Raw genomic sequence first — 26,275 nt, forward strand, 5'->3', positions numbered from 1 at the left:
AAGTCTTACGTTTCCCATTGTGTACCCAAGGCATTTAAAAAAAATCCATATATACAGTACGCTGTATTTGGTTGAACTATCTCTTTAAACTCATAGCCCCCTCAAGCCCTTCTCTCCCCGGGTTGAGCATACAAAGGACTATTTGAAAACTTGTTTTTGTTGTGATAGCATCAGTTGTTATTAACGAGGAGCAAATGCTGCGTAAATGAATCTGTCTGAGCTCCTCGCCGTCGGCCATCAATCAGAAGTAATACACTCACTGCTGATTTAATAGGGTTAGAATGGCTGCCACAGTGCAGTACAATGCTATGATGCTACATGCCATTCACCAAAGCTATTTGTTCACAGAGCTACAGACTCTCTCTCTCTCTCTCCTTGATCCTTTACGTCCTCTCTTTCTCCTTACCTGCGTTTCAAATCTCCCACGTTACTGTGCAGCTTCTCACAACATTGCAAATGGAGAAAGAGGCACGGGAAGAGGAGCGAGAAAGCAATGAAGAAGATTAGATGCAGCCATAGCTTGCAGCCATAGCTTTTGAAGCTATTCCAACTCTATTCCAACAGAGCCTCTCCCTGGGGAGCCATTCTAGTCACACCAGATCTATCTAGAGAGACAACAGTGGACGAACAGTTAGCGCAGGCTGCTTCAGGTCCCTCTGCAGCATTAGCATGTATTCCCTTGGTCTCTGGCCCTGGTAACAAGAGATTCAATTTCCCCATTTCTGGTCCACTGAAATCAATTGGCACACTTACGAACAGCAGTGTGTGAACGATACAGACTAATTCTCTTGGAAAGGGGGCAGGGAGGGAGGTTAATGTGATGTGCACAAGGTCAGCGCATTTATAAAGGTAACTTTGGCTTTGCTTTCGACTTTCTCTGTGTTTCTCTCTGTCTCTTTCTTTCTCTCACATGAACACACACACAGTCACCGAGTCCCTCAGTGGTTTCTTTCTCCTTCACTCGTTCACTCCCTCCCTCTCCCTCTCCCTCTCTCTCTCACACACACACACAGGTTATCTCACACAGTCACTCCGTCTCCTCTGGCTCTCAGCGTTTTTCTCTCTTTCACCATCTCAATTCTCTTCCCTTTTGCTTTTCCCTCTCTCACTCTTCCCTTTCTGCATGCGAAGGAAGCGTCTCTTTACACTTCACAGGGGCTCAAAGAAAGCTGTGCTGCAATAATTGGATTATTGAGCAATCTGCAAACAAACATAAGACACAAGGCACAGGATCAATATGGAACGCTTGCATCATTTGAGGTAGTCAAAAGCAATCAAAGTGCTACCAATGAATAAAGTTGTCAAATGACTTGCTGTTCAGGATTACTGAGTTTAATTCCAAATTAAGGTGAGAAGTCAATGATTGCTTATTAGACATCAAAGAAGTCTTTCCTCCAAGTTAACACTTAATACAGACCCCCCCTCTCCTATTCAGTCTGGTGAATTTGGATGAATGCGTGGTTTGAGGCTTAATTTAAGGTCTGTACAGTACAACCACAGCCTGTTTGCGGCCGGGGAAATAGCTTTGGGTTTCCAATGCGTATTAATGTCCAGATGGACAGTTGTGTTGTAATCTGCTGCACTTCCTGTTTACAGCCAGGCAGCGCCCCAAACATGGCAGCTAACCGCCACAGCAAAAAACCGACTAGTTTCTCTTGGTTCGATAACAGTGGCTCCATTGAGGGACAATGTTACCTGAGTGTGTGCAAGCCGAAAAACTAATACGTGGTCGTAAAACTTTACTTTTACAATACATATGTGATAGTAATTTAATTTACTTTTCTGTCATTTTCTGTAATAAGAGATCCAGTTAATCTTCTATAATATTTTTTTCATCTTCTCTGTAATTCACACATTGACATTTGGCTAACTAGAGGAAAAAAATGTTGGAGGGTTAGTAGTTGGTACCATGTTTGCCCTGTGGATCAGAGTTACATTTTTTATTTCACTCCAGATTATAGCCATAGCCATTTCAACACGTTCCCTAATGTAGAATCCTAATAGCCAAAACTGTCAGCTTGAATAAACAAAACAAGATTTTTTTCCCCTTAGAGCTTGTGGAATCGAACAGTGAATCATATACAGACTATATAATGTGTGTGTGTATACATATATAAATTTATATGCAGTTTCAGAATAAAATCAAAAATGACTTCTGTGAATTCAGAATATGTGTGCAGTTATGCCAAGACTGCAGCAATGAGATTTTTCTAGGTCAAGTGAATAAACATTGGCAGTGTCTGGCATACTTTCTTGAGTTGAGCAGCAGGCAGGAGGAAAAAACCTCTCTCCAAAGTTTGCCAGGGGAACCTGCTTCAGCACCCCTGAACTTCTGGTGGGGAACCTCGAAGTTTAGCTCCAGTCCGGCTGTCAGGTTGGGAAGGGGTGGGTGTCGATAAAAATGTTACATTGGAATTGGCATGCTGGCAGTCTTTCGAACAAAAGCCATTCCACATTTAATGTCTTTCTCTCTCTTTTTCTCACATGAGCACACAGTCACTGAGTTGCGCTTTGGCTCTCGCTGGTTTCTTTCTCCTTCTCCCTCCCTCTCTCTTTTTCTCTGTCTCTTTCTCTCTCCCTCTCTCTCTCTCTCTCTCTCTCTCTCTCTCTCTCCCTCCCTCCCTCTCTCTCTCTCTCGCTCTCTAAAACCCTCATAACAGCCTCCGGATTTAAGAGCTTAAATGTCAGTCTCATGATATCAGTGTCATTCGCATTAAGCGCCTTAAATACGATGTAAATGTATAAATGTAGGCCAATGAGTGGGCACCATTCAATCCAATTAGCCGTAATGAAGGCAGTCTCAAGGAATCTCAAAAGCAATAATTTCTAATCATTTTCTGTGGCTTATTGACTATTACACTCTGTAGACACCGTCAATTGAAAATACCTCACCCTTCATACAGACTTTTTTTCAACCACTTGCTGTAGATTGAAGTTGTTTTCTTGTTTTATAGTATTTGAGAGACTAAGTCCAACGTTTATAGCCTAGTCAACTATAACTAATCTTTAAAAAATGTATAGATCAAAAATGTATCTAGATCAAAAATTCATCATGAGAGGTCTAAGAATGCAGGCAAAGTTACAAATGTTATCTTGAGCATTTATGTGAAAATCTGAAAAAAACAACAGTCTCAACATCACTTCATTGTACTGTGTGTGGATGTACTCTATAGATGAAAAAAGTGGGATTTGAAATACAAGTGTACTAGTGCTTTATAGGTGCTTAGGTGGAGGGGTGGGGGGTAAGCATGATTGGAGTGAGTGAAAGTGCACAGACTTTAACTCTACCTGCGAACACCAAAGTGCTGTGGTAGAACAGTGTTGTTGTGTGTTGGCTTAGCCAATTAAGTTAGAAAATCACCAAGCTGCCTCCTGCTATGTGAATGTTTTCCAACCTAGAGCTGGCCACTTGTGTGTCTTCTACCGTACTGCCTGGTGTGCAAACGCACTCTGTATTTCCCTTATGCTGGGCTCTTAGGGCTCTGCGTGGCCTAAAGAGCACATACTGTAATCCCCGCAACCACTGTGGACTGCAAAAAGCGTTAAGCATGAACAAACAAACAAACCACCAAACACACAGAGCCCGGCTCTTATAGAGGCGCTCCAGAGCACCTAATGAATGGCAGAGTCAGAGAGTCAAATTACATTGCTTTAACTTACAGCAGCATAACATAAAATAAAGATAGAAAATGAACAACGACATCTTTCATTCAACATTTAGGAGTATGAGGGTGAGTTATCTGTGTAGGGCAACACATCTGAATTGAAGCCCAGTAGAGCCAGCTTCACTTTTGAGCCGTACACCTCTCAACACGAAGGCATGCCATATCAATACCTTTGTCTGGCTTTCATTCAACAAATACCCATATTTCTAAAACCTGTTAACATCTATCAAGCAAGTCATATTGTTTATTTGCAAAGCAAAGACAATGGAGAGGGCTGGTGGATGAGGGAGGAATGGTGTCCTTCTCTCTTGCTGCACTCTACCATGCAGATTACAGTCCGGGCACCTGGGTCACAGCCGAGACCAGGCAGAGGCATTATTCACTAACCACAATGCATTCTTGTGACTGCGAACACACAAAGCTTCCTCCCATCAGTGCAAAAGACTTTGTTTGAATCCAAATTAAACGAATACTCATGAAATCAATCCTCCTTACTCACTTCTCAAAGCATAACATAATATGCCATTAGGTGGACACTTTTGTCCGAAGCACCTCCATGAATAGATTACATTTTATGCATGGGTGAACCCGGTGGGAAAGTGTCAAACAGCAACAAAGAGATCTCCCTCCATTTATTACTGATACTGTATACATGTGTTACAGTCGCCAGGTGGTTTCTACGCCTGTTTTGTACGGGAGTCGTATTCTTTAGGTTCAAGCAGCATAATCGTTAAAGGGGCACTTCACCAAGAATCAGCCCTCTTTTATGAATATTTTCACACACATTCCAAAACTCTAAGTATTCTTGAACAAATTGATCTGATGTGTTGTGCCCTCCATCCACCTCTGCCAGCTTTCCATCGAGGGTTTCACTCTAACAGACTTAACTTAACTGTTGCTGGACATCTCAATTTTTGTAGAATCAAATACTAGTAGGATGCATTGATTTTTGACCAAATCTCCACATTTTTCTATGAGTTCAGTCGTCTTCTCAAGTTTGTTTGGCCTGTCCGCTCTCTCTCCCTCTCTAAGCAGCACAGTTCTCTGCACTGTGTCCAATGTGCAGAGCAGCAGCCATAATATGCTTCTTTATCTCTTTTCTTGTCTGTCTCCTGGGAGCAAAGTTGCTGCATATTGATGATATTAGGTGGGGGCATTTTATCAGTCGCTAACCAGTATTACTCTACACATTCCTAAGGCGTATTGTTGTTGTTTTTTTCTGCGTGCACTGCATAATCCGAGAGGGTTAACTCATGCTTTTGATTGTCAGCTCGAAATTGTCAAAATAATAAAAGTTAGGTCTGAAATGTACACTTCCGGCCATAAAGGCTTTCTGAATACAGCGTGTTAGAGAGCCCAGTCTGTGTTAGTGGAAATGTCTCCCAAGTCACTGGCTACCAGCCAGTATGAAAGGATGACAGGAAGGACAGGAGACATTGTTTGTTCTACCTTCTTTACTCCCTTCAGGCATTTTCTATATAGGGTATTTCCCTTCTCTGTTTATCTAAAGTATATACTGTACACTGCCTTTATCTTGGTGCTGTGCATATACCACAAAGCTAAAGAGTAAAGTATACTGTAATGTACTTCTTGCGCACTACAAGAACAAACAGTACAATCTATTGGGAGCATGTGCATTAACTCTAATCTTATTAAAGCAAATGTAATATTCACAGATGGTGCGGAGAAATGTTCACGTTCCGTCTTTTAACGCATACAGCTTCGATTATAGAGCACTATTCATTTCCTGGGTAAACCGGTATTTTCTATAAATAGAAGGCAGAGGATAAGTTCAATGAGATGTGGGTTGATGTCAGGTAGGGGGGTTGGGGTGGTTAATTATGGTCGTGTGGTACTTTATTGAGACTTTTAGCTCTGAAATCTGTCGTCTGCAATGAACAATATAGTATAAATTGAAAGGGGACCTAGACATGCCCTTTCCCTCTGCCCTTTTGTTCATCTCCCTGCTTATCTCTGCCCATCGCCTTTCCCTCTCTGTCCATCCCCTATGCAGCTCTTTATTCCTTTCTCCCCTTTACTGTCTCTATTTCTCTCTATCTCTCTGTCTCTTAGAAGGGCAGGAAATTTCCATAACCCAAATTAGACAATTTCCTTAAAATCATTTGAATGCTTAAGTTTTATGTGGTTTCAGCAATGATAAATGATAAATTTAGGCCACTTAATTTTAAAATTTTAGTCGATTGAGTTTTCAGCCCAGTCTTACATATATACTGTACACATACAATGTAAATTATACATTTGTGTTTGATACCATAATCTATACTAGTGCTCCTTGAATTTAGCAGGCCATTACTGATCTAAAGCATGACTTTAATTCCATTCAGAAATTGCTAGCTAAATTTTTATCTACAGTAGTTAAAATTACAATAGTTAATTTTTTTCCTCCTCAAAATCCTAGAATATTGATGTTAACGATCTGTATATCCCCACTATGAAATGAGCCGAAATTGAACTGAACACATTTCCGATTATACTGTATATACATGGACATTTGGATTGGTTTGACCTATAAACTCTATCTCAAAGCAGCCCTTATGTGTCTCTACAATTGTTTTTCACTGCGCATTACCAACTCCCATTGTGTCTTCCGGTGGAATTGTTGGAAAACCAGTTATAAACGATGGTATTTTCTTGAAATCAGTGCTGTTATGTGGATGAGATGTATTGCCAAAATGAGGAGTGAACACTAACCAAAAAAAAAAGGCAGTCTGCATAATTGGCATACATGGAAATCCTTGCAGTGCACACACACAACGCCGCAAAACAACATACATCTAACTTTGTAGGTCCTAGTCATACGAGTGTCAGTGCTTCCAATTGGAAATACCAACTCTGCTTTGATATTTTTGTTTAACAGAAGCCATGCCACAGTGGGCTCAACTATGTGGAGACAGATCAAATCAATATCAAATCCATCCATAGATACACAGTAGAAAGCACGGGTGGCACCTGCACTGTGCCACCCGTGGAATAGCCGACTACGTTCTCTTTTAATCGGAGACAAATGACCTTTCATCAATGCCATCTTCCCTCCAACCAATGAGGTGTGAAGAAAGAAGAGTTGACAGGTTTGAATGTCCTTCAGTGTCTGTCCTGTATCATTACCCATCTCTCAAAATAGATCGAAGCTATCTAAAAAAAGAAATGCGTAGTCATACATTCGCTGTGCTTGAGTTTGGAGCCCTGTGTGGCACCAGAAGTGTAGGTTACAGGTTTCACCCGCATGTTTGTCTAGACAGTCCAACATTAGATTCCGACCGCAATTTAATTTGCCATGTTTTCTCCTGATAGAAGGATTATACTGTGTTCTGAAATACTCAAAATAAGAGCTTTCTGGTTATTTCAGTTCACAAACACACATTACTTAGATTTATGTGATTACTCCAGCCCAAGGTTGGACTCGTAATGTGGAGATACCATTACTTCAGCTCCATTCACCATCATAGTGTCCACTCGCTCCTATCCAGGAATCAAATCAAACCTGGGCCATATACAGTATACATCCTGAAACCACTGGATGAAGTTTTATTTCCAAAACATTTCATTATATCTATCATTCACTTTTAAGAAAATGTCTCTGCTATTGATGAGAACCCATTGATGGGCAAATCAGATTATGGTGAAACAAGCTGTACATATTCTCCCAGTATGCTATACAACAGAGCCAAAAAATTAGAAGCCACATCAATATTTCCATATGTCCACTAAACAGCTGTGTTTGTTTACAAGTGTGTGAGTGTGTGTGTGTGTGTGTGTGTCCACCTCACAGGCAGCCACAGAGGGACCAAAACCACAGAGAGCCCACTGAGGGGGAATAACTAAATCATGGAGCCCACAGATGTTTGTTAAATACCACAATGAGAAGAGGAAGACGCTGGGCCCAAAGACTCTGCAGCCAGAACAGTACAGTATGCTGTCAGATTGTTGTGTAGATGAGGCATTCACAAAATACCGTATGACCAATGGTGAGCATGCAATAGACAAATCTAAATGGATCTAAATCCATCCTTGAATCCATGTCAGCCTGCCTGTATCACTATGAAATGTAAACCAGACAACAGGAGGCCTATAAGCCCGAGGCAAACAACACAATGAAATAGTTGGCATACTTGCACCCATGAAAGTCATGGAGAGATACAGCTTAATCACAGAAAATAGGTTACAAGTAAAAATAAATACATTTCAAAAATATTATTCTGCCAAGTTATGTTCCGCTCAAGAAGCTATTCCGTGAGTAGTTTCAAAGAGTTTACATCAATTAATGTCTGCTAATGGCTGTGAAAGCATCCATTCTTGCCTGTCAGTTTTCCCAAAAATACTTTCACAGTAAGAGTTCCTACTGGAAACTCAATTGTGATGATTTGTTACTTGTAGGAAAGTACAGAGTAGTGTTTGCAATTGTAAATTAATTAATTTATCATTATCAATCTAGCCTTTAATGCCTATTGATCCAGTGCATTTGTGGAGTTTGTCTCTCGCACCTTGGAAGATCCTGTCAGTGTGTGTGTGTGTGTGTGTGTGTGTAGGGTCATTTAACATGTATTCATTCTAAAATGTATAGAGCCAACCTGCACAGTGGCAGTCTGTCTTGCCCCTCCCACTCCGTCAACACATGTGACGCACCCTCATTTTCAACACCATTAATCTCCTGGGGACATGGAGAAAAGGCTCTGGGAGGGGGTGAAACGTGATGCAGTGGACTGAGCGTTTGACTCAGCATTTTGTCTTTCCATTCATCTACGGGCTGCCCGCACGGTGTTGTCACCGCTGACGGTCGTCACCTAGATAGACACGCACGTGAAGAAGTGTGTATACAAAGTTAAAGTTCACCCCTACCCTCCTGCCATCTTACTTTTCTGTGTGTGTGTGTGGTATATTTGTCTGAGAGCCACAGCATAACAGAGTAGAAGGTGGCAGCTGTGACAAAAAATAACCCATCAGTACCATAGCAGTAGTATTAGCTTAATACATACAGTATATATAAATATCTCTCTCTCTCTCTTTTTCTCTCTCTCTCTCTGTCTCTCTCTCTCTTTCTCTCACGCTCTCTCTCCACTCGCAAACATGCATACATACATACATACTGTACACACACACAGAAACACAGAGACACACACATACTGCAGTACTTATTAACAGGTTTTCACTCTGTGCAGTATGGTAATTTTCTCCTGTTGAGTTTCTGGCACCTCTCCAGTGTAATCACTAAGGGGAAATCACCCCTTGAAACACTCGTGAGTGCTTGGCCCTTTCTTCATATTGCATGAAATGAGCATGCAGCTTTGTTCCCAGAGAAAATGCCAAGCCATCAGTAGAGCATGTCTAATACAACCACAGATGGGGACTCTAATAACCAGTGGCACGGCCGAGAGAATAAAACAACAATAAAATAGGACCTATAACTGTCACAACGATTATTTTCTGATGGAGTGATACACCTAGTGATCCACTGACATGTTATATTTCATATATGGGACAATAACAGCACAGCCATCCTGCAACAACTCGGCAACTTAACTATTTTGATCTTTATTCTGTGTTTGGCTATAAACAATGAGTCATACGCTAAAAAATCTAAATGGTGTCATTTAGAGTTATAGTCCATTTGCTACTGTCTACATCGAGTTTACATTTCCGCCAATCATTTTGCAGTGCATGTCAAATGTAATTACATTTTTTAACATTTAGTTTTCATCTTTTTTGAAATACAAACTTTACAGTGTCAAACCTATCTTGAAATTAACAGCAAGTTTGTGAGGCCACATAGTTTTGAGGGATTATTTTCTGGTGGAGACTTCCATCTCTTCCTGTAGGTGTCAGGTGATTGACAGGAAGCAGAGCGTAACGTACAGTAACGCACGCACTGATATGAAAACACTCAACTCGGGCACAATGAAATAACAATAAAACAGAAACTCTGATGGCTTCATGTTTACTGTGATGGATTATCTAGCCCAGGCAATTTTTCAAGTCTGTGGAAGTTGTTTTTCATACTGTACAAGATCGAATGGCAGCAAGTGGCTTCTTCTGAAGGGAGGAAAACAAGTCTTGATATCTCCAACTACCCTGACCGTGTGCAGACACCAGTATTAAGGTGCCCTGCTAAAACTACTGTATCATAACATGAGGCTGCAGGTTCATGCGAGTTTGTCATGTGAGTACTGTCCCACATGATGGAAGTCTGTTGATGATGAATGGGCTCTCTGAGTGTGTTGGGCTGGGGGTGTCAGGTTAATCTGCCAGATGGAAAACTCTATAGGGCTGGATAATAAACTCAAAGAGTATTGTGCCATCCCTCTATTGACCAAGGTTAACCGATATAGGGCATTAAGCATATGTAGGCCATCGCTCTTCTCTGTTCCCCCCGCCTCTCTTCTTCTGCAGTCGTTTAACATGGGAGATATCAGACTCAAACAGGTTTGCGCTAAGTGTGTGGCAATTAACCCATTCACACGACCTGTCAAACAGGCAACGCCAAAGGCAGATGGAGCGGTGTCAGCAGCGCACCTGAATGACTGGCTTGCTCCTGGTGAGCCTGAAATATCACGAGGCGCACATGTCACTGGCACTGGAGTGAGGGGGTGTAATCATACTGGAATGAAGGGAGAACTCATAGCATGTCAGCTACATTCATAACAAGCAGGATAACATCCTCCTCCACCACCGAGCCTAAAGAAACTGGCTGCAGACACCGGTTGCCTCTCTGCTCACATGTTCCACACACACAGAACCGGAGGGAAACAAAAATTACAAAATAATCTGGTAATACATTGCTAAATGTGATGACACACTATGCTCCTCTTGAACAATAGTAGATGTTGCCTGACTGTTTGGGAGCTGGCCCAGCAATAATGGGTGAAGCCACACCGACAACATCAATGGGCTCAACAAAATATATAAGCCAGGACAACACTTCAGGCCAATGGTTTGCATCGTGGTTAAAGAATCATCCTCATGTCCAGAAGGCTCCTGGTTCAAATCCCCAAATCAATAATCCTGAGAGCAGTGATGAGAAAATGGGATTGTGGGAGACCACTATTTTCTCTGACTGCTGCTGGCATAAGCAACTGAGAGCTGCAACAACACCAACCAGATGTTTGCCTTCCAGAGTCAGTGACACATCAGGACCTATCCGCTGCCTCCCTGGAATTCAAAGATGGCTGAGATGCTACACAACAACAGCGGTGCCCCTGAGGAGGCACCACAAGCTGCAGTGGCGCCTGTTCACTGACGCCAGCACGCCTCCTCCAACCTAAAACACGTGTATCCCAGTGTATCCCACTAGGCACCAGGCGTCATTTTAACGTCACATCGGTGCTTTACCTCTCATATAGCCCAGGATCTTTTTGGCTTGTATCGCCCAGTTTTAGACTAAGAAGCAAATACATTATTACACATTTAAACAATGCATATACAGCTGAAATATCAAAAACATCCACCAAAAAAGGCTGTATGAACTAAGCTAAGACATTAACTTGTAAACCCTATATAGCCCAATTTTAGCCGAGACAGCTATAAACCATTTAGGTGTCTTTTAAATGGCTAATCAATGTAAAATTGCTCAGTGAGAAGTGTTTAATGAGGCTCAGTGAGGAGTTTTAAGTCAGCTAAATCAACGATTCCCACTGTGATGACAGCAAGAATGACTTGCAGCATTCCTAAATTACAGACAGAAACACTGCATTGACCTTGACCGAGTAGACCGATATACATTGAGCATAATTTTGAAGCAGCATGTTAACAATGCTGTGAGCATTCCACAACACACAGTGATCCAGTCTCTGTTTATGCTTCATATACCTGCTAGCAAGCAGGCTGTAACATTCCAAATGTGAGGCGTCAAACCATAAAATAGAAACGATCACCCAGATACTGTATGTGATCCAGTCGCCCCAAGGGTGGATTAAATGCTCATTTGCATTAGTCAGATTTATTCTGTAACGGCTATTATGAGAAAACAGTATTTTTTAAGAGAGAGGGGGAGAGAGGGAGAGAGAGAGTTGGGGGAGAGAGAGAGATAAGGAGAGAGAAAGAGAGAGAGAGAGAGAGGGAGAGATAAGGAGAGAGAGAGAGAGAGAGAGAGAGAGAGAGAGAGAGAGAATTCTCAAATGTGATGTGGTCTTTTTATCTACATCTATTTCGCTGAAAATTCTGTAAAAACAAATTAAAACATTAAAAATCATTACTGTGTGACAACTTTTAAAACTGACACGCCTCACATGCATTGCTTTGTGAATTTGATTCTAATGTTGGATAGAAAACAAATGTAAATACACAGTGTTACGGCATCCAGTGGCTCCACAGACTGAAGGAATGTACCAGGTAGACCTGAATCATGATCTACATCACATCTCTCCGCTTTGTTTTTCCTGCCTCTGTTGACGTTACCCTCCAATAAAGCAGAAATGTGTGCGTGTGCGCGTGTGTGTGTATGTGTCTGTACAGATGCCAGATGTGTGTGTGTGTGTTTGGACAAATGACAAATGATTCAAGGTATGAATGAGCACATGTGCGGGTTATGCTGCTATACCGAAAGTGCAACATTACAGTATATCGGTGCGTAAACTTCTTTCCTTTTCTTTGAGGTCCGGCGGCTGAGCAAGATTGTATATAAAGCATTCCTGTTAGGGCGGGGAGTAGAAAGCTCCTACTTAACAGGCGAAACCCAAAATAAGACCCAGACTGTCTCCCTTTCAGAATAGAGCGAAACAGGCAGCTGTAGCCAAGTCAGTGCAAGGCAGCCGAAACAAAGGCAGACAGTAAACAGGGGAATGTTTTCCTGTGCCAGGTACAGTGCAGTAAAACCTACAGGGAGGATTGCCAGATCTGAGTATTTCCCAGAGTCGTGGACAGCGCTGAGTAGATAGATGCCATCATAGCGTCCTATCAACAGTCTGACCGTGTCCCCCCTGTTGAAACCACTGATTTGCTTTACAGCCGGCCCAAGTTCCCAGACACTCTGCCACATGCACGGGCATTCACCCTCACCGACTAAGACTGGAAACAAATACCTCCCACCATTCATTAGGTGAAATAATGAGTGCCAAGTCGCCATCTTGCTAGATCTGCCACGACCCTGAGATCCTGCCTCTGTGACAAAATGCTACAACGGAACCAAATATCCCTTCAATTATGACTTTTCTTCCCCTCGAAATCATATTACACTTCCTGCCAAACAAGTTTACCCCTTTGCAGCCTCAGTCAAGCGAATGATCTCTCTCATCAGGTTTAGTATGATACAGTATCTTTTCTCTGAACTGTCACCCGATCCTGGGAAGTCTCCTTTTACCTGCTGGGTCAGTATGTCATTGGCTGTCCCGGGGGCGCAACATACATGACTTGCGTGCCTAAAGGAGCCTGATCCTGAGTAACAGGGATTCTGTGGGACGGTCTCTTATGGATTCAGCTAAATACTTGACAAAAGGACGCGCAGCAGCATTGGGTTTTTTCCCCCCACAGCAGAGCATTAACAGAGGCTCAGTAAATGTGCGCTTTCTAGGTCATATTTGATGCCACCATGATAGCCGTTTTAAAAGATTCATTAGACATGTTCAGCGGCACATGTACGCATGTGAACATGCCTGTGAGTGTGTGGGTGTTTCAAATCATATTTGAACCTATGGGGAGATATACATAAGTACTATGTGTCCCTGTTTTGTTTTTTTTTCTTTTTTCAAAGAAAGTTGATAAATGCTTGTCTGTACTATGTACTGTGTGACATATTTAATAGAAGTTTAATTTTAGTGATACACACCCAATGGAATCAAAACAGGTTATTTAAAAACAATAACCTGGCTCCCTGTATTATTTAATAATAATACATTTTATTTAATACTCGAACAAGCTATCAGAGAATTAACTTTAATATCATAGGGCAAATACATTAATAAACCAAAGTACTCAAGCCTCACTTTGAAACATTTGTATTTTAATTGGTAATATGATATCTATGATCTCAAACATAGCCTACTATTGAAACCTTTTCACTGTTTTCCATTCACCACACACAATAAGTCTTGCAATCTCTCTAGTTTATTCTGCTGCAGTGTGTTTTATTCTGGCATTTGAGTTATGAATAAAGTTATCAATAGAATTACTAATGTTTTAAGTCACAGTGGGCAGTCGCAGTTTTTTTTACATGGGCTCGTGAAGAATCATGGGGTCTGTTGACGCAACTTCTGTGTGTGTGTGTGTGTGGGGTGTGTATCTGTTTGTGTGTTTGAAAGAGAAAGAGTGTGTTATGTAAAAGTGCTCAGAGAGTTACACCCCCCCTCCCCTCCCTGTTTTTACTTTATTTGAGCCAACCAGGCATGACCTACTTTGCTAACCTCTCAAGCTGAACAATTAACATTTTTTGAAGTGTTTTCCTTAATGGCATCCATTTCTGTGTTCCTTTCCATAGATGAACTGGCAAGACAAACACTGGGTCTCAACATAAGCAGTTTGGCATGAACACTTGAGCAAACTCCAATTAAACATGAATGATCAAGGCATGCCTTGTTTGCTCAGGCAAGTACATCAGAATGCAAGAGGAAGACAATGATGCACAGAAAGAGTGAGGCGAGAAGGATTCGTTCTGCATCCCCTCTACCAAAAAATGAAATATAGATCTCATTGCTTTTTATAGCTCTGAATGAATAACGTTCAACCTGTGAATTAGACATTTACTTGCATTTAGCTCAACAAACAATTCATTTTTGTGTATGAGAATACTGATAGGCTCTTATGGCCGGTTCATCTTTGTAATTTGCGATTTAATGTGCACATTTTTCCCTGTAGTCAATCTATGTTATTAATACCAGCATGTTACTATATCATTGTGGTACATTTAATTCAGCCTCTTCTTCATACAAAGCATATCTACAAAGCTTGTGACTCAAGAGATCTCCGAGACACTTGCGTGCTCAGTACACAAAAGTACTTGGTACACAAAAGCATACCATTCACCTACTGTATTTCACACAGCATCACACTATAAAAATCAGGGCATTCATCACCCACACAGAAGCATCCACTATGCTTTGTTGTAACTCCGGTATTCAGTTTCCGCCCCCTTTATACAGTTTGTTAATGACCTCAATGACAGAAGGGAATGTCAGCGGTAGGTAACAGAGAGGAGATCTCGGACTACAGGACTGGCCTAGCGGAAATTTGGCCCTCTGTCACCAGACTGTGTTTCAGGAAGAGGTTCAAATGAGGACAAGACACGCATTCAAATCCCAGCAGCCCTGGCCAACAGTAACCACACTTTTATTGGGGTGTCAAGTCCGGCCTAGAATGTGTGCTGTTGTTGTTGATGGTGGTGTGTGTGTGTGTGTGTGTGTGTGTGTGTGTGTGTGTGTGTGTGTGTGTGTACGCGTGCCTGTGTGTGGGAGGGACAGAGAGAGGACTTTTTACATGTTTTCTGTTCTGTACAACAATAGCATCCGATAATTATGCCATACAGTACCATCTTGGTTCTTTTACATTGACTGTAGGCATTTACTCCTACGCTCTAGTAACACATTACCTAAGGTGAAAAACTGATCCATTCATAAAGCTGGATCAGAAACAGAGTCTGCTTTGACGCCTATATATGTTAACATAACATGTTTGCATCTTTAAATGAGATCAGATCAACTTCCTTGTCTGTTATCTTTTGAAGCTGTTTTTTTTTTCGCTTTTGTTTTTTTGTATAAAATGTAATTTGATAGCAAAATAGGCCAGAGCATTCTGACCAGGATGGCACCAAAATTGAACAAAATTGGTAGTTAGTCTCCTCCAGCAAGAGTCAAAGTTCCCAGCAACCAATTCAATATGTAGCTGGTGAGCTGTGGGCAGAACAAGCAGGGGTGCTTGTGAATTTTCGAAAGCAAAGCCAAATCTGCTCCAGCAGACAAACTGCCGATGGTGGTGAGAAGAGTTTCATTATAGTGTCACAGTTTTCCCTTACGTTTAGTCAGTTTCCCTTAATTTAACCTTAAATGAAGTTAAGCTGCATGCGCTTCAAATGAAATGTCATTAGGTTCATTGTTTGTTTCACTGCTGCTATCTGCTCACTTGGGAATGCTAACAAGCTAGTCATTAGCATTTCATCTTGTTCTTTACTGTTGCCATCATTTTCACCCACATTCAAACCGAGTTGCTGAGCTTGATGGGCTCATTACATCAGATTAGAACAGATTCCAACTGATTTCCCGTCTTCAGTAGTTGATACTGTAGTTATATTCTCGCATTAAGACTCTATTATCCTGGACTCTGCTCTACATCCACCCACACCAACTAGTGACAGGCTGTCCAGCGGATTGAAAAGAACTGAGCGCTAGTGAGTTCTGTATATGAATAATCTGTTTTATAATAATAGTTTTACTTGTTTTAGTTCTTTCCAGCAGATGTTTATCTTCATGTTTCCAGTAGATGTTTATCTTCATACTCAAATTCACGTTGGCTCGCAGGCAGATGTTTTATCCAATTCACAAGAAAGAAAAAATGTTAGCACGAAGTAATTAATCAGTTAAACCATCTGTTCATTTGAAAGTGGAATGGTTCAGGATAGCAGGGTGGCGCAGTTAGTAAGGAGACCAGAGTCTCAGGTTCAAGGCTCTGTGTCGGCTCTGCTGAAGTGTCCTTGAGCAAGACACAGAATCCCTACCGGCTCCAGGAGTGTGGTTCTGACCTCTGAGGATTTCTCAGAAGGAAGTTTTTTAATTATTCTTATTAAAAAACTCTTTCCTGCCTGCTTCTTTTAACCTGTACCGACCAGTTTCTCCCCTGTGGCCTGTGAGGTTATCGCACAATGTGTTCCTGTCGCTCTTTTCTACACGTTGAGTCGGATCATACCACGGTCGCTCAGTATACAAGTACTTCTCTCCCCTACACTACATGAGTCAGATGGGATTATACTGCGTCCTATAAAAGCAGATTTAAACCTATATTCACAGGCAGAAAATGTACAGCTACTGCACTGACTGACATTTTAGTTCCATGTTAAAAACATGGCTAATTGCTGCTTGGGCAAGGCAAGTTCGAACTACTGAAGAGCCGGTCCATAGCCTGATTGAGTGATGAGTGATTTACTCATGAACCTGTCCAAAAGGACTTATGACAACAGTTCAGACACTTTCAGTTTACTTCAGTTTATAATATGTAACATAAATTGCAAAATGTTATACTTTGATAATCTGAACATTGTTCTAATACAAGTATAGTTGAAATCAGGATACTATAGGCTACCTCATTCCTGTTTGAGAGAGTAATGATCTGGAAAATCCTGTCCTACCTTATATTATTACTGCTTCCTTATTGACCTTTCCAAAGCATTCTAAAGATGTTATTTGCCATTGATTTTGATCAATCATCCTCTGTAATTTGTTCCTAAATTAATTGCAAGACGGAGATAAGTGTACAGTTCAGTCAAATTTCCTTAATATCACACATGGTGTTCCACAGGGTTCTCTTCTAGGCCTTAATCTTTTTTTAAATGTTACTTGATTTTAAACAACTGTCCACTCCAGTGTTCCTTCTGCAGATCTTCAACAAGGTTTTAATCACATTCAACAACCTTAAAGCGCCCAAACTGAACACACCACCTAATAGTGTACCTGAGAGTCAGGATTGATGATGAACTGTCTTTTGAGATACATATTGATAAATGGTCAAATGGAAATTATGCTTAAGCCATGAGAATAGGAAGAGGATTGTAAACGCTATATTCCTCCCTGTATTTGATAATGGCAATCTACATACACATGACAGCTTCAATCCTTAATCTGCTGGACCCAATTCATCACTCTGCCCTGAGGTTCATAACAGGGTGATAACTTCTGCACCCACCTACCCACCCACCGCTGCCTGTCGTATCAATCCAAGGGCTGGTAATCACAGATTGCAACAAGAGAGCAGCATTACAAATGTTTGTCAAAGGCTCTCTTACAGAAATTACCATATTACCTCACATCTATCTTACCTCAGAGCTCATCAGATTACTCATACTCAGTGACAATCGGGCCTAGGCTTAGATGTTCCATGAGACATCGCCGACATCAGCGGCTATGCACCGTACAAAAAGTTGAGGGACATTCTCAATTTAAAAAACATTTGTCCATGTACACAGGACACACCTGTAAGCAAGAGCTACACATTCTCAATGTGTTTCCCTTAAGATAACTGAAATTCAGTGAATTTAAATGTAAGTATTGGAAAAAAAAAGGAGAGTGACGCTAACTACGGTAATAATGAAAACAAGGACCTGTCACTTGGTGCGTGTCAGCATTTACGCTTTGGATCAAACTTAGCATAATAAAATGATCATGTTCTATATTTGAGTGCTGTTGTATATTACATATATAAAACCGTTGGCACATAATTGATACAGTTGTACGCATCAAACCAATTCTAAGAGTATAGCTTTGGGACGTTATCACATCTGCTGTGTACACAAATGAGCCCCACCATCCCCAAGGCCATTCCCCAACACCTTCACCTGCGCCAACACCCTTCTGACAACCCAAACAAGCAGCTGTCCGCTTTATAGTCAGGAACCCACAATGCACTGGGAGCCCCAGCACACGCCTGGTGTTGGGATTTAATTGGATATTAGTATCCAGCAGTGTCTGAATTAATCAAATCATTTCCATCCATTAATTTAGTGGAGGAACATACAATTAAAGCCTTATTAGTGTGCTCTCAGGAGTATGCCTTTTCATCCCTCTGTAGAACATTGAGAGTTGGCCAGGGTCCAGTGCAAAGCATTCTCCCCACTTAAGTCTGGTGCTTCCTCATGATGGGCATTCTGTAGATCTAGAGGCACTGGCTGCAAGCTTACAGCGATGAAAATGTCAGCCTAACATAGGTTTTGTTTTTGAGTGAACAAAGGTTGGAGCTAAAAGCGAAAGCATATCTGTGTGAGAAAAATACATTGTTGAGCTTGGATTTTGAATCTTTACTATTTGTCATACCAGGAAATTATTAGGTCAAATGGCTAACAAGTTTTATAGAAATTCTATTTGGTAAAACATTCCTGTGACAACCAGCGCAAAATGCCCTAAATAGGGTGAAAAGAGATTTGGAGATTTAGGCGGTAAGCAAACATAATCCAGCACACTAATGTAGGTCATTTTATGATAATTTTCATATTACCATGGCTAAGTTGGCATTTCATTTGTGTAATATGCATACAAAACTGTTTAATGCTAGGATTTCTTCCATAATGGACTTCAAACTATAGTGAATGTTTTTATATCTTCTTCAAGGGAATACTTAGAGAAATGATTACACTTATTTATTTCATTAGTTTTGGTGCTAAGAAAAATGGAAGAAAAAATCTTTGTATTCAAACCTCTAATCATGTAGAATGCACACAGTCCGCTACCTGTGTATTGTTCAAGTATTAAGCTTGAACCAAACATCATAAAAATACTATAATTCTGGTTAGGGCAATTCCTTTTTTTCTCCCCCTCTCTTGTGAATCTGAGTTATTACTTTTTGCGCCAAGTAATCCAGTATCCAGACTGCTCAGATGAGCAGACATTTTTAATTAAAAACATTTACAGAGGAACCAAAGTGAGAAAAAAAGAGCCCAGGGATTTTACACTCTGTCATCCAAGGCTTCAGTGGATCAAAGAGTTTTAGTTGTGCTTTTCAATGGTTATGTAACATTTTTGCCTATGAAATAATGGGCCCAGGCACCATGCAGGCAGTCCAAAGCTCAACAGTACCACAGACTTCCTGCAACAGACTTTTAGATTTCAGAAAGTCGAGACTGGGATGTTATTGTGCCCACACTATGGTCCACACTATGTCAATGATAACAGGCAGAATACAATAAGCCTATGTTTATGTCTAAGTTTAGTTGTCAATCAATACAATAGTACTGGTGTAACAGAACACTGTAAGTAGGCAACGTCCTCTGAGAAATGTTGGATTCTACTAAAGAGCTGCACACAAGTATGTATGCATGTATTGGTGAGTGTATTTGTGTGTGTGTATGTATGTGTCTGTCTGTCTGACTGACTGGCTGACTTACTGGCTGGCTAACTGGCTGACTGGCTGGCTAGCTGCCATGTGGCCCACCTCTTACTGTCATCCTGTCTGACATTAGGGCTAAGCTGGATCTCATTAGGACCAAGGTGGCAGTGATCCCGTCAACATCGCTTTGGCTCCTGCCATATGGGTCGCCTCCAAGGTAACGGGCTGTATCATTCCCCTTAGTGCTGCAAGCCTTGTTATAGCACACACATACATACACACACACACACACACACACACACATATCTCCCATAAACTAGTGTGTACTGTACGTATAAATTTGAACACACACGATTTACAGTACAGACCTAAACAGGCATATTGATGATCAGATACAGTACAAGTGAACGCATACTATGTACACACATACAAATGATTGCACACAGCAAATAGGAATGTGTAACCTCAGGCATACAGTACAGTGCACTTGCACTAGTTACACAATTGTTACATGTTTGCCAAAATAAACACAGAAACGTCACTTGGACAATCTTCCCATGCAGTGCAATATCAAACATTTCTGAACAATGAATCCAGGCAACCATTTAGGAATCCATTCGGTCATGTACCCTGGAGATAATTAATCCTACTATATGCTAAATCTGAGCAAAAGTCAAATTGATTTTTATTTATCAATAGACAGCATAATTTAACGTGACTGTGGTCAAATTAGGCCACAGATCTTGAAAGAGGGCAGTAAAAAGCTTTTTCCAATATCTTGTTGAATAATCTAGTTATGAGATGATATAGATATAGATATAGAGATTATATGTATAGCATTATGCTATATCAATAAACATCAAAGATTTACAATAACCAACAAAGTCAACATCAGCAATGTTTTGCATTGCATTTGTCAGCTATGTCAATTCAACATGGATGATAGCATAAGTGACAGTTTTTCAGATGAATAAAGTAATGAAATACATTAAGTGGACATTTTCCTGGTCCCTTCCTCTAACAATACAACTAGGCCTCCTCTGTATTTGTTCATGCAACCTAAATAACCAACAACTAAAGAAAATGAAAATAGATAAATCAAAACGGCAGAGCAACAAGGTGATCTATCAGTGAGAGACAAATGATCAAAGTCATGATCTGATAAATTTCAATTTTGAGATTCTGTGCAATATCACTGCCCAAATTAAGCTCACTCCGAATGCCGATTCAAAATGACTCGTTGTGGTCATGTCATAGTCTTTGTTTGGAAAGCACAGAGTCCATCGGATGAAGAGGAGCAACATATATCAACATTCCAGCAAATACTCAAATACTATTCTTTTTCTCTTAAAGCATCAAAGCTTTGCAAGTCAGGACTCAGAAGCAGGATGTCGTTTATGGCTTTGTTTAGTGCTTCTTGCACCAAGTGAGCTCATAAAAACTGTGAATTTACAATGTCCCATGTATAAAATAATAGTGTAGGTGATGCCAATGTATTTTATGAAACCATCAATAGACATTCACTGCTATTTAAAAACAAAGAAATCATAACACACCCAAACTCCCCAGATACAGTACCAAAACCTTATCTTTTGATTTACTGTAGATAAACAACAGAATATTTCACAGTTAGGGGATAGATTATGTAACTGGTTCACATACTTCCATTTCAACAATGTTACTATGTATTTCATGCTCTAGTTTATGGCTGTGATATTTACTTTTATTCATCATGCTGATGGTAATTTAGTGCCTTTAGCTTTGCATGCAACTAGGACATCAGAATATACTGGAAACACAACAACTGTGTCAAAGTTATACTTTGCCAGATTGGCGGCTATTATAGATTTTTTCCCTTTGGCCTGTTTGTTTTGTTTGAGCCCCCACCCTCACAAAAGCAACTGTTTATTTCATCAGTTTGGCAACAAAAGCATGTGATCAATCATTCATAATTTATGATGCTGCCGTATAATGGCCCAGGGCCCATAAAAACAGATATTTGCATTACACAAGGTCCTAGCTGGACCTCCCGATAACAGACCAATAAATTTTGTTGTTGTACATACACAGGCCCCTGATAAGAGGGAAACTTTGCCTCTCTGTGTTACAGTAGAGCACAGGGCAGTGTTAGCAAAGATGATGTTGTGATCACATGCTACTGTAACAATGACCTGGACCCCGTCCTTCAATTCCTGTTCCCCCAGCCAGCATCCCGCTGCCTTTCCCAAGCCCTGCTGTTGTTATTATTTTGCACTTCTCAAAGCAAACGCCCTAAGTCCCCTGTGCAATATGAGTCTGGCTGAAACAAACTGGCCCTCCATCTATCTGCTACTCTAGAAAGACTCTCTCTCATATATTGACACAAAACCCCATTATTTGGGAAAAATGATTCTTTCCTTGTATAAAGCTGGAATATTTATCACAACTTGAAAAACCTCACAGCTTTTCAACCAGAGCTCTGACTGAGATGTGCGGTCGGGCACTCGTTCACAGACAAACATACAGACAGTCTTCATTCTCCTTACCTCGACATGCTGTCTGTGATGCAGTTCTGACCTGGGTATCCCTCCCCTCTGGCCGACAGTGACCCCTGTGACAAGCCTGGCCGAGACTTCCACGACTCCATTAACGCCGTTACAGGCGAAATTAGATTCAACAAAGGGTTGGACTGGTCCCTCACATCATGCCGCGCGAAAGACATTGTTCCTTGTGCTCCAATCTGGTAATGGAACGAGTGTCCACCAGAATTAACTCCAACAATGGCCGATGTGGGCATGCTGTTATTCTCTTGGTAATAGCTGCCATCATTGGACTCCTGCTTAACCCCTTTCGACAGGACATTGTTGGAGAACACATCAGGCTCATAGTTACCATTCATGGAGGAGATAGGGGGTCCTAAGATACCAGAAAGACTGTATTCATCAATGTTATTCCTCAGGGACAAATAGGTGGTCTCAGATGCAGGGAAGAGACCGAGAGACGGCGATGGCTCACCATAGGGCTGCTGATTCATGCATCCCTCATCTTTGTTTGGCTCACTCTTTATCTGTGCGATAAAGGGTGTGCTACTCACATTACATTTGGAGCTGCCTAAACACATGCTCCTGAAGTCAGTTCCGGGCTCATTCTTAATGTACTTGACCATCCCCATGTGGTCTAAGCCCACATTGAAAACCTCCCCGTCTACCATCTCTACTTTAGGAAACTCAAAGTTCTTGAAGTCCTGGTCTCTAGTTAGACCTCTTGCCTCTGGGCTATTGGTGTCGTTCTGCACCAGACCCAGTCCGCTGGCAGGACTGGACACAGGAAACCCACCAGAGGAGGGGTTCTGTGGGCTGCTGACAGCCATAGCACCCCCTGTGGCTGGACTGGAGATGGAGGGCCTCATTGCGTTGCAGTTGTTGGTGGTGCTGCTGCTATTGCCACCCGTGGGGCTTGAGACAGAGGACCTAATGTTACACGTAGTGCTGCAGGAGGGCGGGGATCTCACACTGCTCATACTCTGGGGGCTGGACATGGGGGACCTCATTACGTTGAGCGGGCTGGTGAGAGGCGGCGAGCCCACTGTGCTGGACTCTACTGGGCTACATGTGGCTGAATTCCTGCGTTGGATGTGGGCCAAAGTCGGGACAGAGGAAGTCTGGTTGACAGGACTATTGACGGACGAGCACACTGGTCCAAAGCATGTAGTGGGACTGGTGGTGGATGACACCATATTGTTGCTGCCCCCAGGGCTGGAGATGGAGCTGGAGGTCTGGGGACTGCAGGACAGAGATGAGACCAGCATAGACGCTGAGCTGACTGGGGTCCCAGCAGTGCATTCTCTAGGAGTGGCGCTGGGCTGCTGGAATCCCAATGGCTTTAACTTGGGGCTCTTTGTGGACACACACTGGTTCTCCTCAAGAGGCCGCCCACACACTGGGTACATCTTCCCAGGGGGGCTGGTGCTACCCCCCTGCTGGCTGAAGGCAAAGTCTGCCTCCCTGGCAGCATTCATATACAGGCCCATGGACTCGGCCACAGTCTTGGAAAGCTCCTTGGAGTCCATTTCCTGCTTGCGACCGTGGAGAGAGTTGTTGAAGAGTGGGAGAACAAACGGCTGGTTCTGGCTTAGCCGAAGCATTGGCTGCTCCTGCTTCTTTGCGTTGTTATCTTTGCAGTCGGCTGCTGGGCTTCCAGCGGGGCAGCTGACGTTGACTATGTCCATCAGGATATCGTTGCTAGTCAGACTTGAATCCTCTGTACTGCAGCAGTACTCCATGGAACTAGGGACGTGAGACCATTTGTTCTCTGTATCACTTCCATCAAAGAAACTTTGGTATCTTTTGGTCTCCATCGCTGGATCATTGATTCACCTGGTAAATGAGGCAAGAGAAAAAGACAAGAATGAGAAAAGTTTAATGATTATGGTCACTTAGAGGTTGATTGTTGTTGTTCACACATTAGTTACAGTCCAGCTGCACACAAGCCATTGGTTTAGTATTACTGGTTGAATTATTTACAGCAGATGTATTAACAGCACTGGACTATAGACAGAGATTATCAGTCTCATATGCGGCTAAATAATATGCTCAGGTATGTAGGTATAATTATACAGGTATAATGTTTTATTTTAGATTGGTGACAAAGCCGTAAGTAAAGCTGCTATGGATAAAAAATGAATGTGGCAAGAAGTGGGGCAAAGGGAAACTCGGGCAAAGAGCTTAGACAAAGAAATATTTTAAATACAAATAATACACTGTAGATTTCAGTTATTTCTAATTGCAAATATTATACAGAATCATTTTTTAAGAATAACAAGGCAAATGCATAAATTATGCTATATATACAAAGCATCATATCTGAATCATAAATATATCTCTAAATCATCAAAGCAAGGCTTTATTTCCTCTCTCACAGATAAGGCTTCTTCTTATCACTGCACTAGGGGATGTACAGTCTGATAACTTAACGAAAATGCACTGCAAGGGTTAAATGTATGTACATGACGTAGTTCGTGGTTTTTGTTTAAATCCCCACCTCTAGTGCGCCTCTATTGGACAGCACACACAGAAATCCACCAACTCCATCAGGCCATTCATGGATTGGTCCGAATGCTGTCAGTCAATAGTTATTGCTCTTGCAGCCACAACATAGCTGCGACATAACTTAAAATGTTGTTTGAGCACCCAGAGCAGTCCCACTATTTGCAAAAGCAACAAGATTGATAATAGCAATTACTTGAAATAACAAATTGCGACGGCAAGGCATCGCATTGGGTTATGTTACAATGTAAAATTTGCATGCCACGATACGCTGTTTGAAGGGCTCGCAGCTCCGGAGCAGCCAACATATCTGGGCTGAAGTTATCTAGGCTACCTGCACTATATAGCCTGTGCGCCTTGTGTGCAAAATCTTGAAAAATAAATGAAAAAGAGATGACAGCTGGATATTTCCTCCCCACAGCCTAACTCCCGCCGTGACTGTCCTGGCCCTGTAGGGCATGCAACTCTTGTTCTGAATATTTCTCTCCATTTTGCGGGTGCGCAGCTTAAATATTATGAACAGACTTTCTGTCTTAGTTTAGTAATTTATTTGCTGTGTAAAATCAGTGCTTGCGGCTTCTTGGATGACAAGAAGGATGAACTGTTACTATGTAGCAAGAAAAAATAATTCACTTCCAAATTCCGGGATGATAGCCTATATACTTTTCAAAAAGCATCTGATAGCTGTAGATGTTTCTCAAAGGGAGGCAAAGAGCTCTCGACAGGTGTCTACAGAGAAACAAATCTACTAATAATTTGAATATTATTATTGCTGTTGTTGTTTGGACATAAATTAATCAACTTCTACTTTTATTTATGGATGAGTCTCAGGGCTAAGAGCGGTCCTGTTTCAAAGTTATACATTTCTCTCCCATAGCAAATGCACCTTGGATGCAAGTATTCAGTATCCGACTTGCAGTGTGAAGTTTTGTTTCATTTTCGCCACTGTCATTGTGTGTAATTTAAAATCTACAGGCAAACATTCTGCACGGTGTCCTTCCTTACCTTAATTACGACATTCAGAGTTGTCAGGTGGCTGTGTTGCTGGGCAGCAATAATCCAGAGGACAAAAAAAGACATGAAAAGCAAAGTCAATAAATATTTCTTCACGGCAGTAGGCTATCCCCGAACTGGAAAATGCGCTCTATCTACTCTTTCCAATACATCCACTAGTTTTCAGTTTGACAGCTGAACACACTGGAGAAGTCTACTGCGTATTATCACTAGTAATCCTCAACAGCAAGGCGCCGTTTTTGACAGGACGAACGACAGCGACGGGTCGGACGACAGCGGCAGATGATCTCACATTATGGCCGTAATTTTGCGGATTATCAATTTTGGCCTTCAGATAAAAGACTAATAAAAACAAACGAAGGAGTCGGTCGGACTTGCAGTCAGAGCGACGTCATTCTGTGCACATGGACCCTCCTACTGCAACGAGTGCAACACAAACTCTGAAGGGGGAGGGAGGAGGGGAGAGGGGGGAGAGAGAGGGAGAGGGAGGGGCTCGTGAGCGCAGGTAGACACATCCGTCTGGAAATAGGGCACGTTACTCAGTACATTCTCACGATAACAACGGGAAGGTTTTTTTTTCTTTTTAGGTATAAATAAAGTATCCAT

The 26,275-nt window shown here is 41.7% G+C and overlaps 1 protein-coding gene across 2 annotated transcripts in view; it reads right to left on the reverse strand.

Annotated features, from left to right (window-relative positions):
• nr3c2 (nuclear receptor subfamily 3, group C, member 2) overlaps positions 1-25,951 on the reverse strand; it is a 65,940-nt gene extending 39,989 nt beyond the window's left edge. Inside the window, exons 1-2 of one of the 2 annotated variants that reach the window (XM_071519726.1) lie at positions 25,661-25,951; positions 22,157-23,986 (exon numbers count right to left, since the gene is read on the reverse strand). In XM_071519726.1, coding sequence (XP_071375827.1) covers positions 22,157-23,967 — 1,811 coding nt within the window. In that variant the 5' untranslated portion in view covers positions 23,968-23,986; positions 25,661-25,951. Of the gene's footprint in view, positions 1-3,141; positions 3,151-22,156; positions 23,987-25,660 lie in introns of those variants that run through there. The other variant, XM_071519727.1, reaches the window with a different exon arrangement.
• Positions 25,952-26,275: the final 324 nt, after the last annotated feature.

The sequence above is a fragment of the Centroberyx affinis genome, unplaced genomic scaffold (assembly GCF_046629955.1).
Source record: "Centroberyx affinis isolate AG114_WGS23_722 - 3 ecotype Tasmania unplaced genomic scaffold, CSIRO-AGI_Caff_v1 ptg000723l_1, whole genome shotgun sequence".
In the NCBI taxonomy this organism is placed as follows: domain Eukaryota; kingdom Metazoa; phylum Chordata; class Actinopteri; order Beryciformes; family Berycidae; genus Centroberyx; species Centroberyx affinis.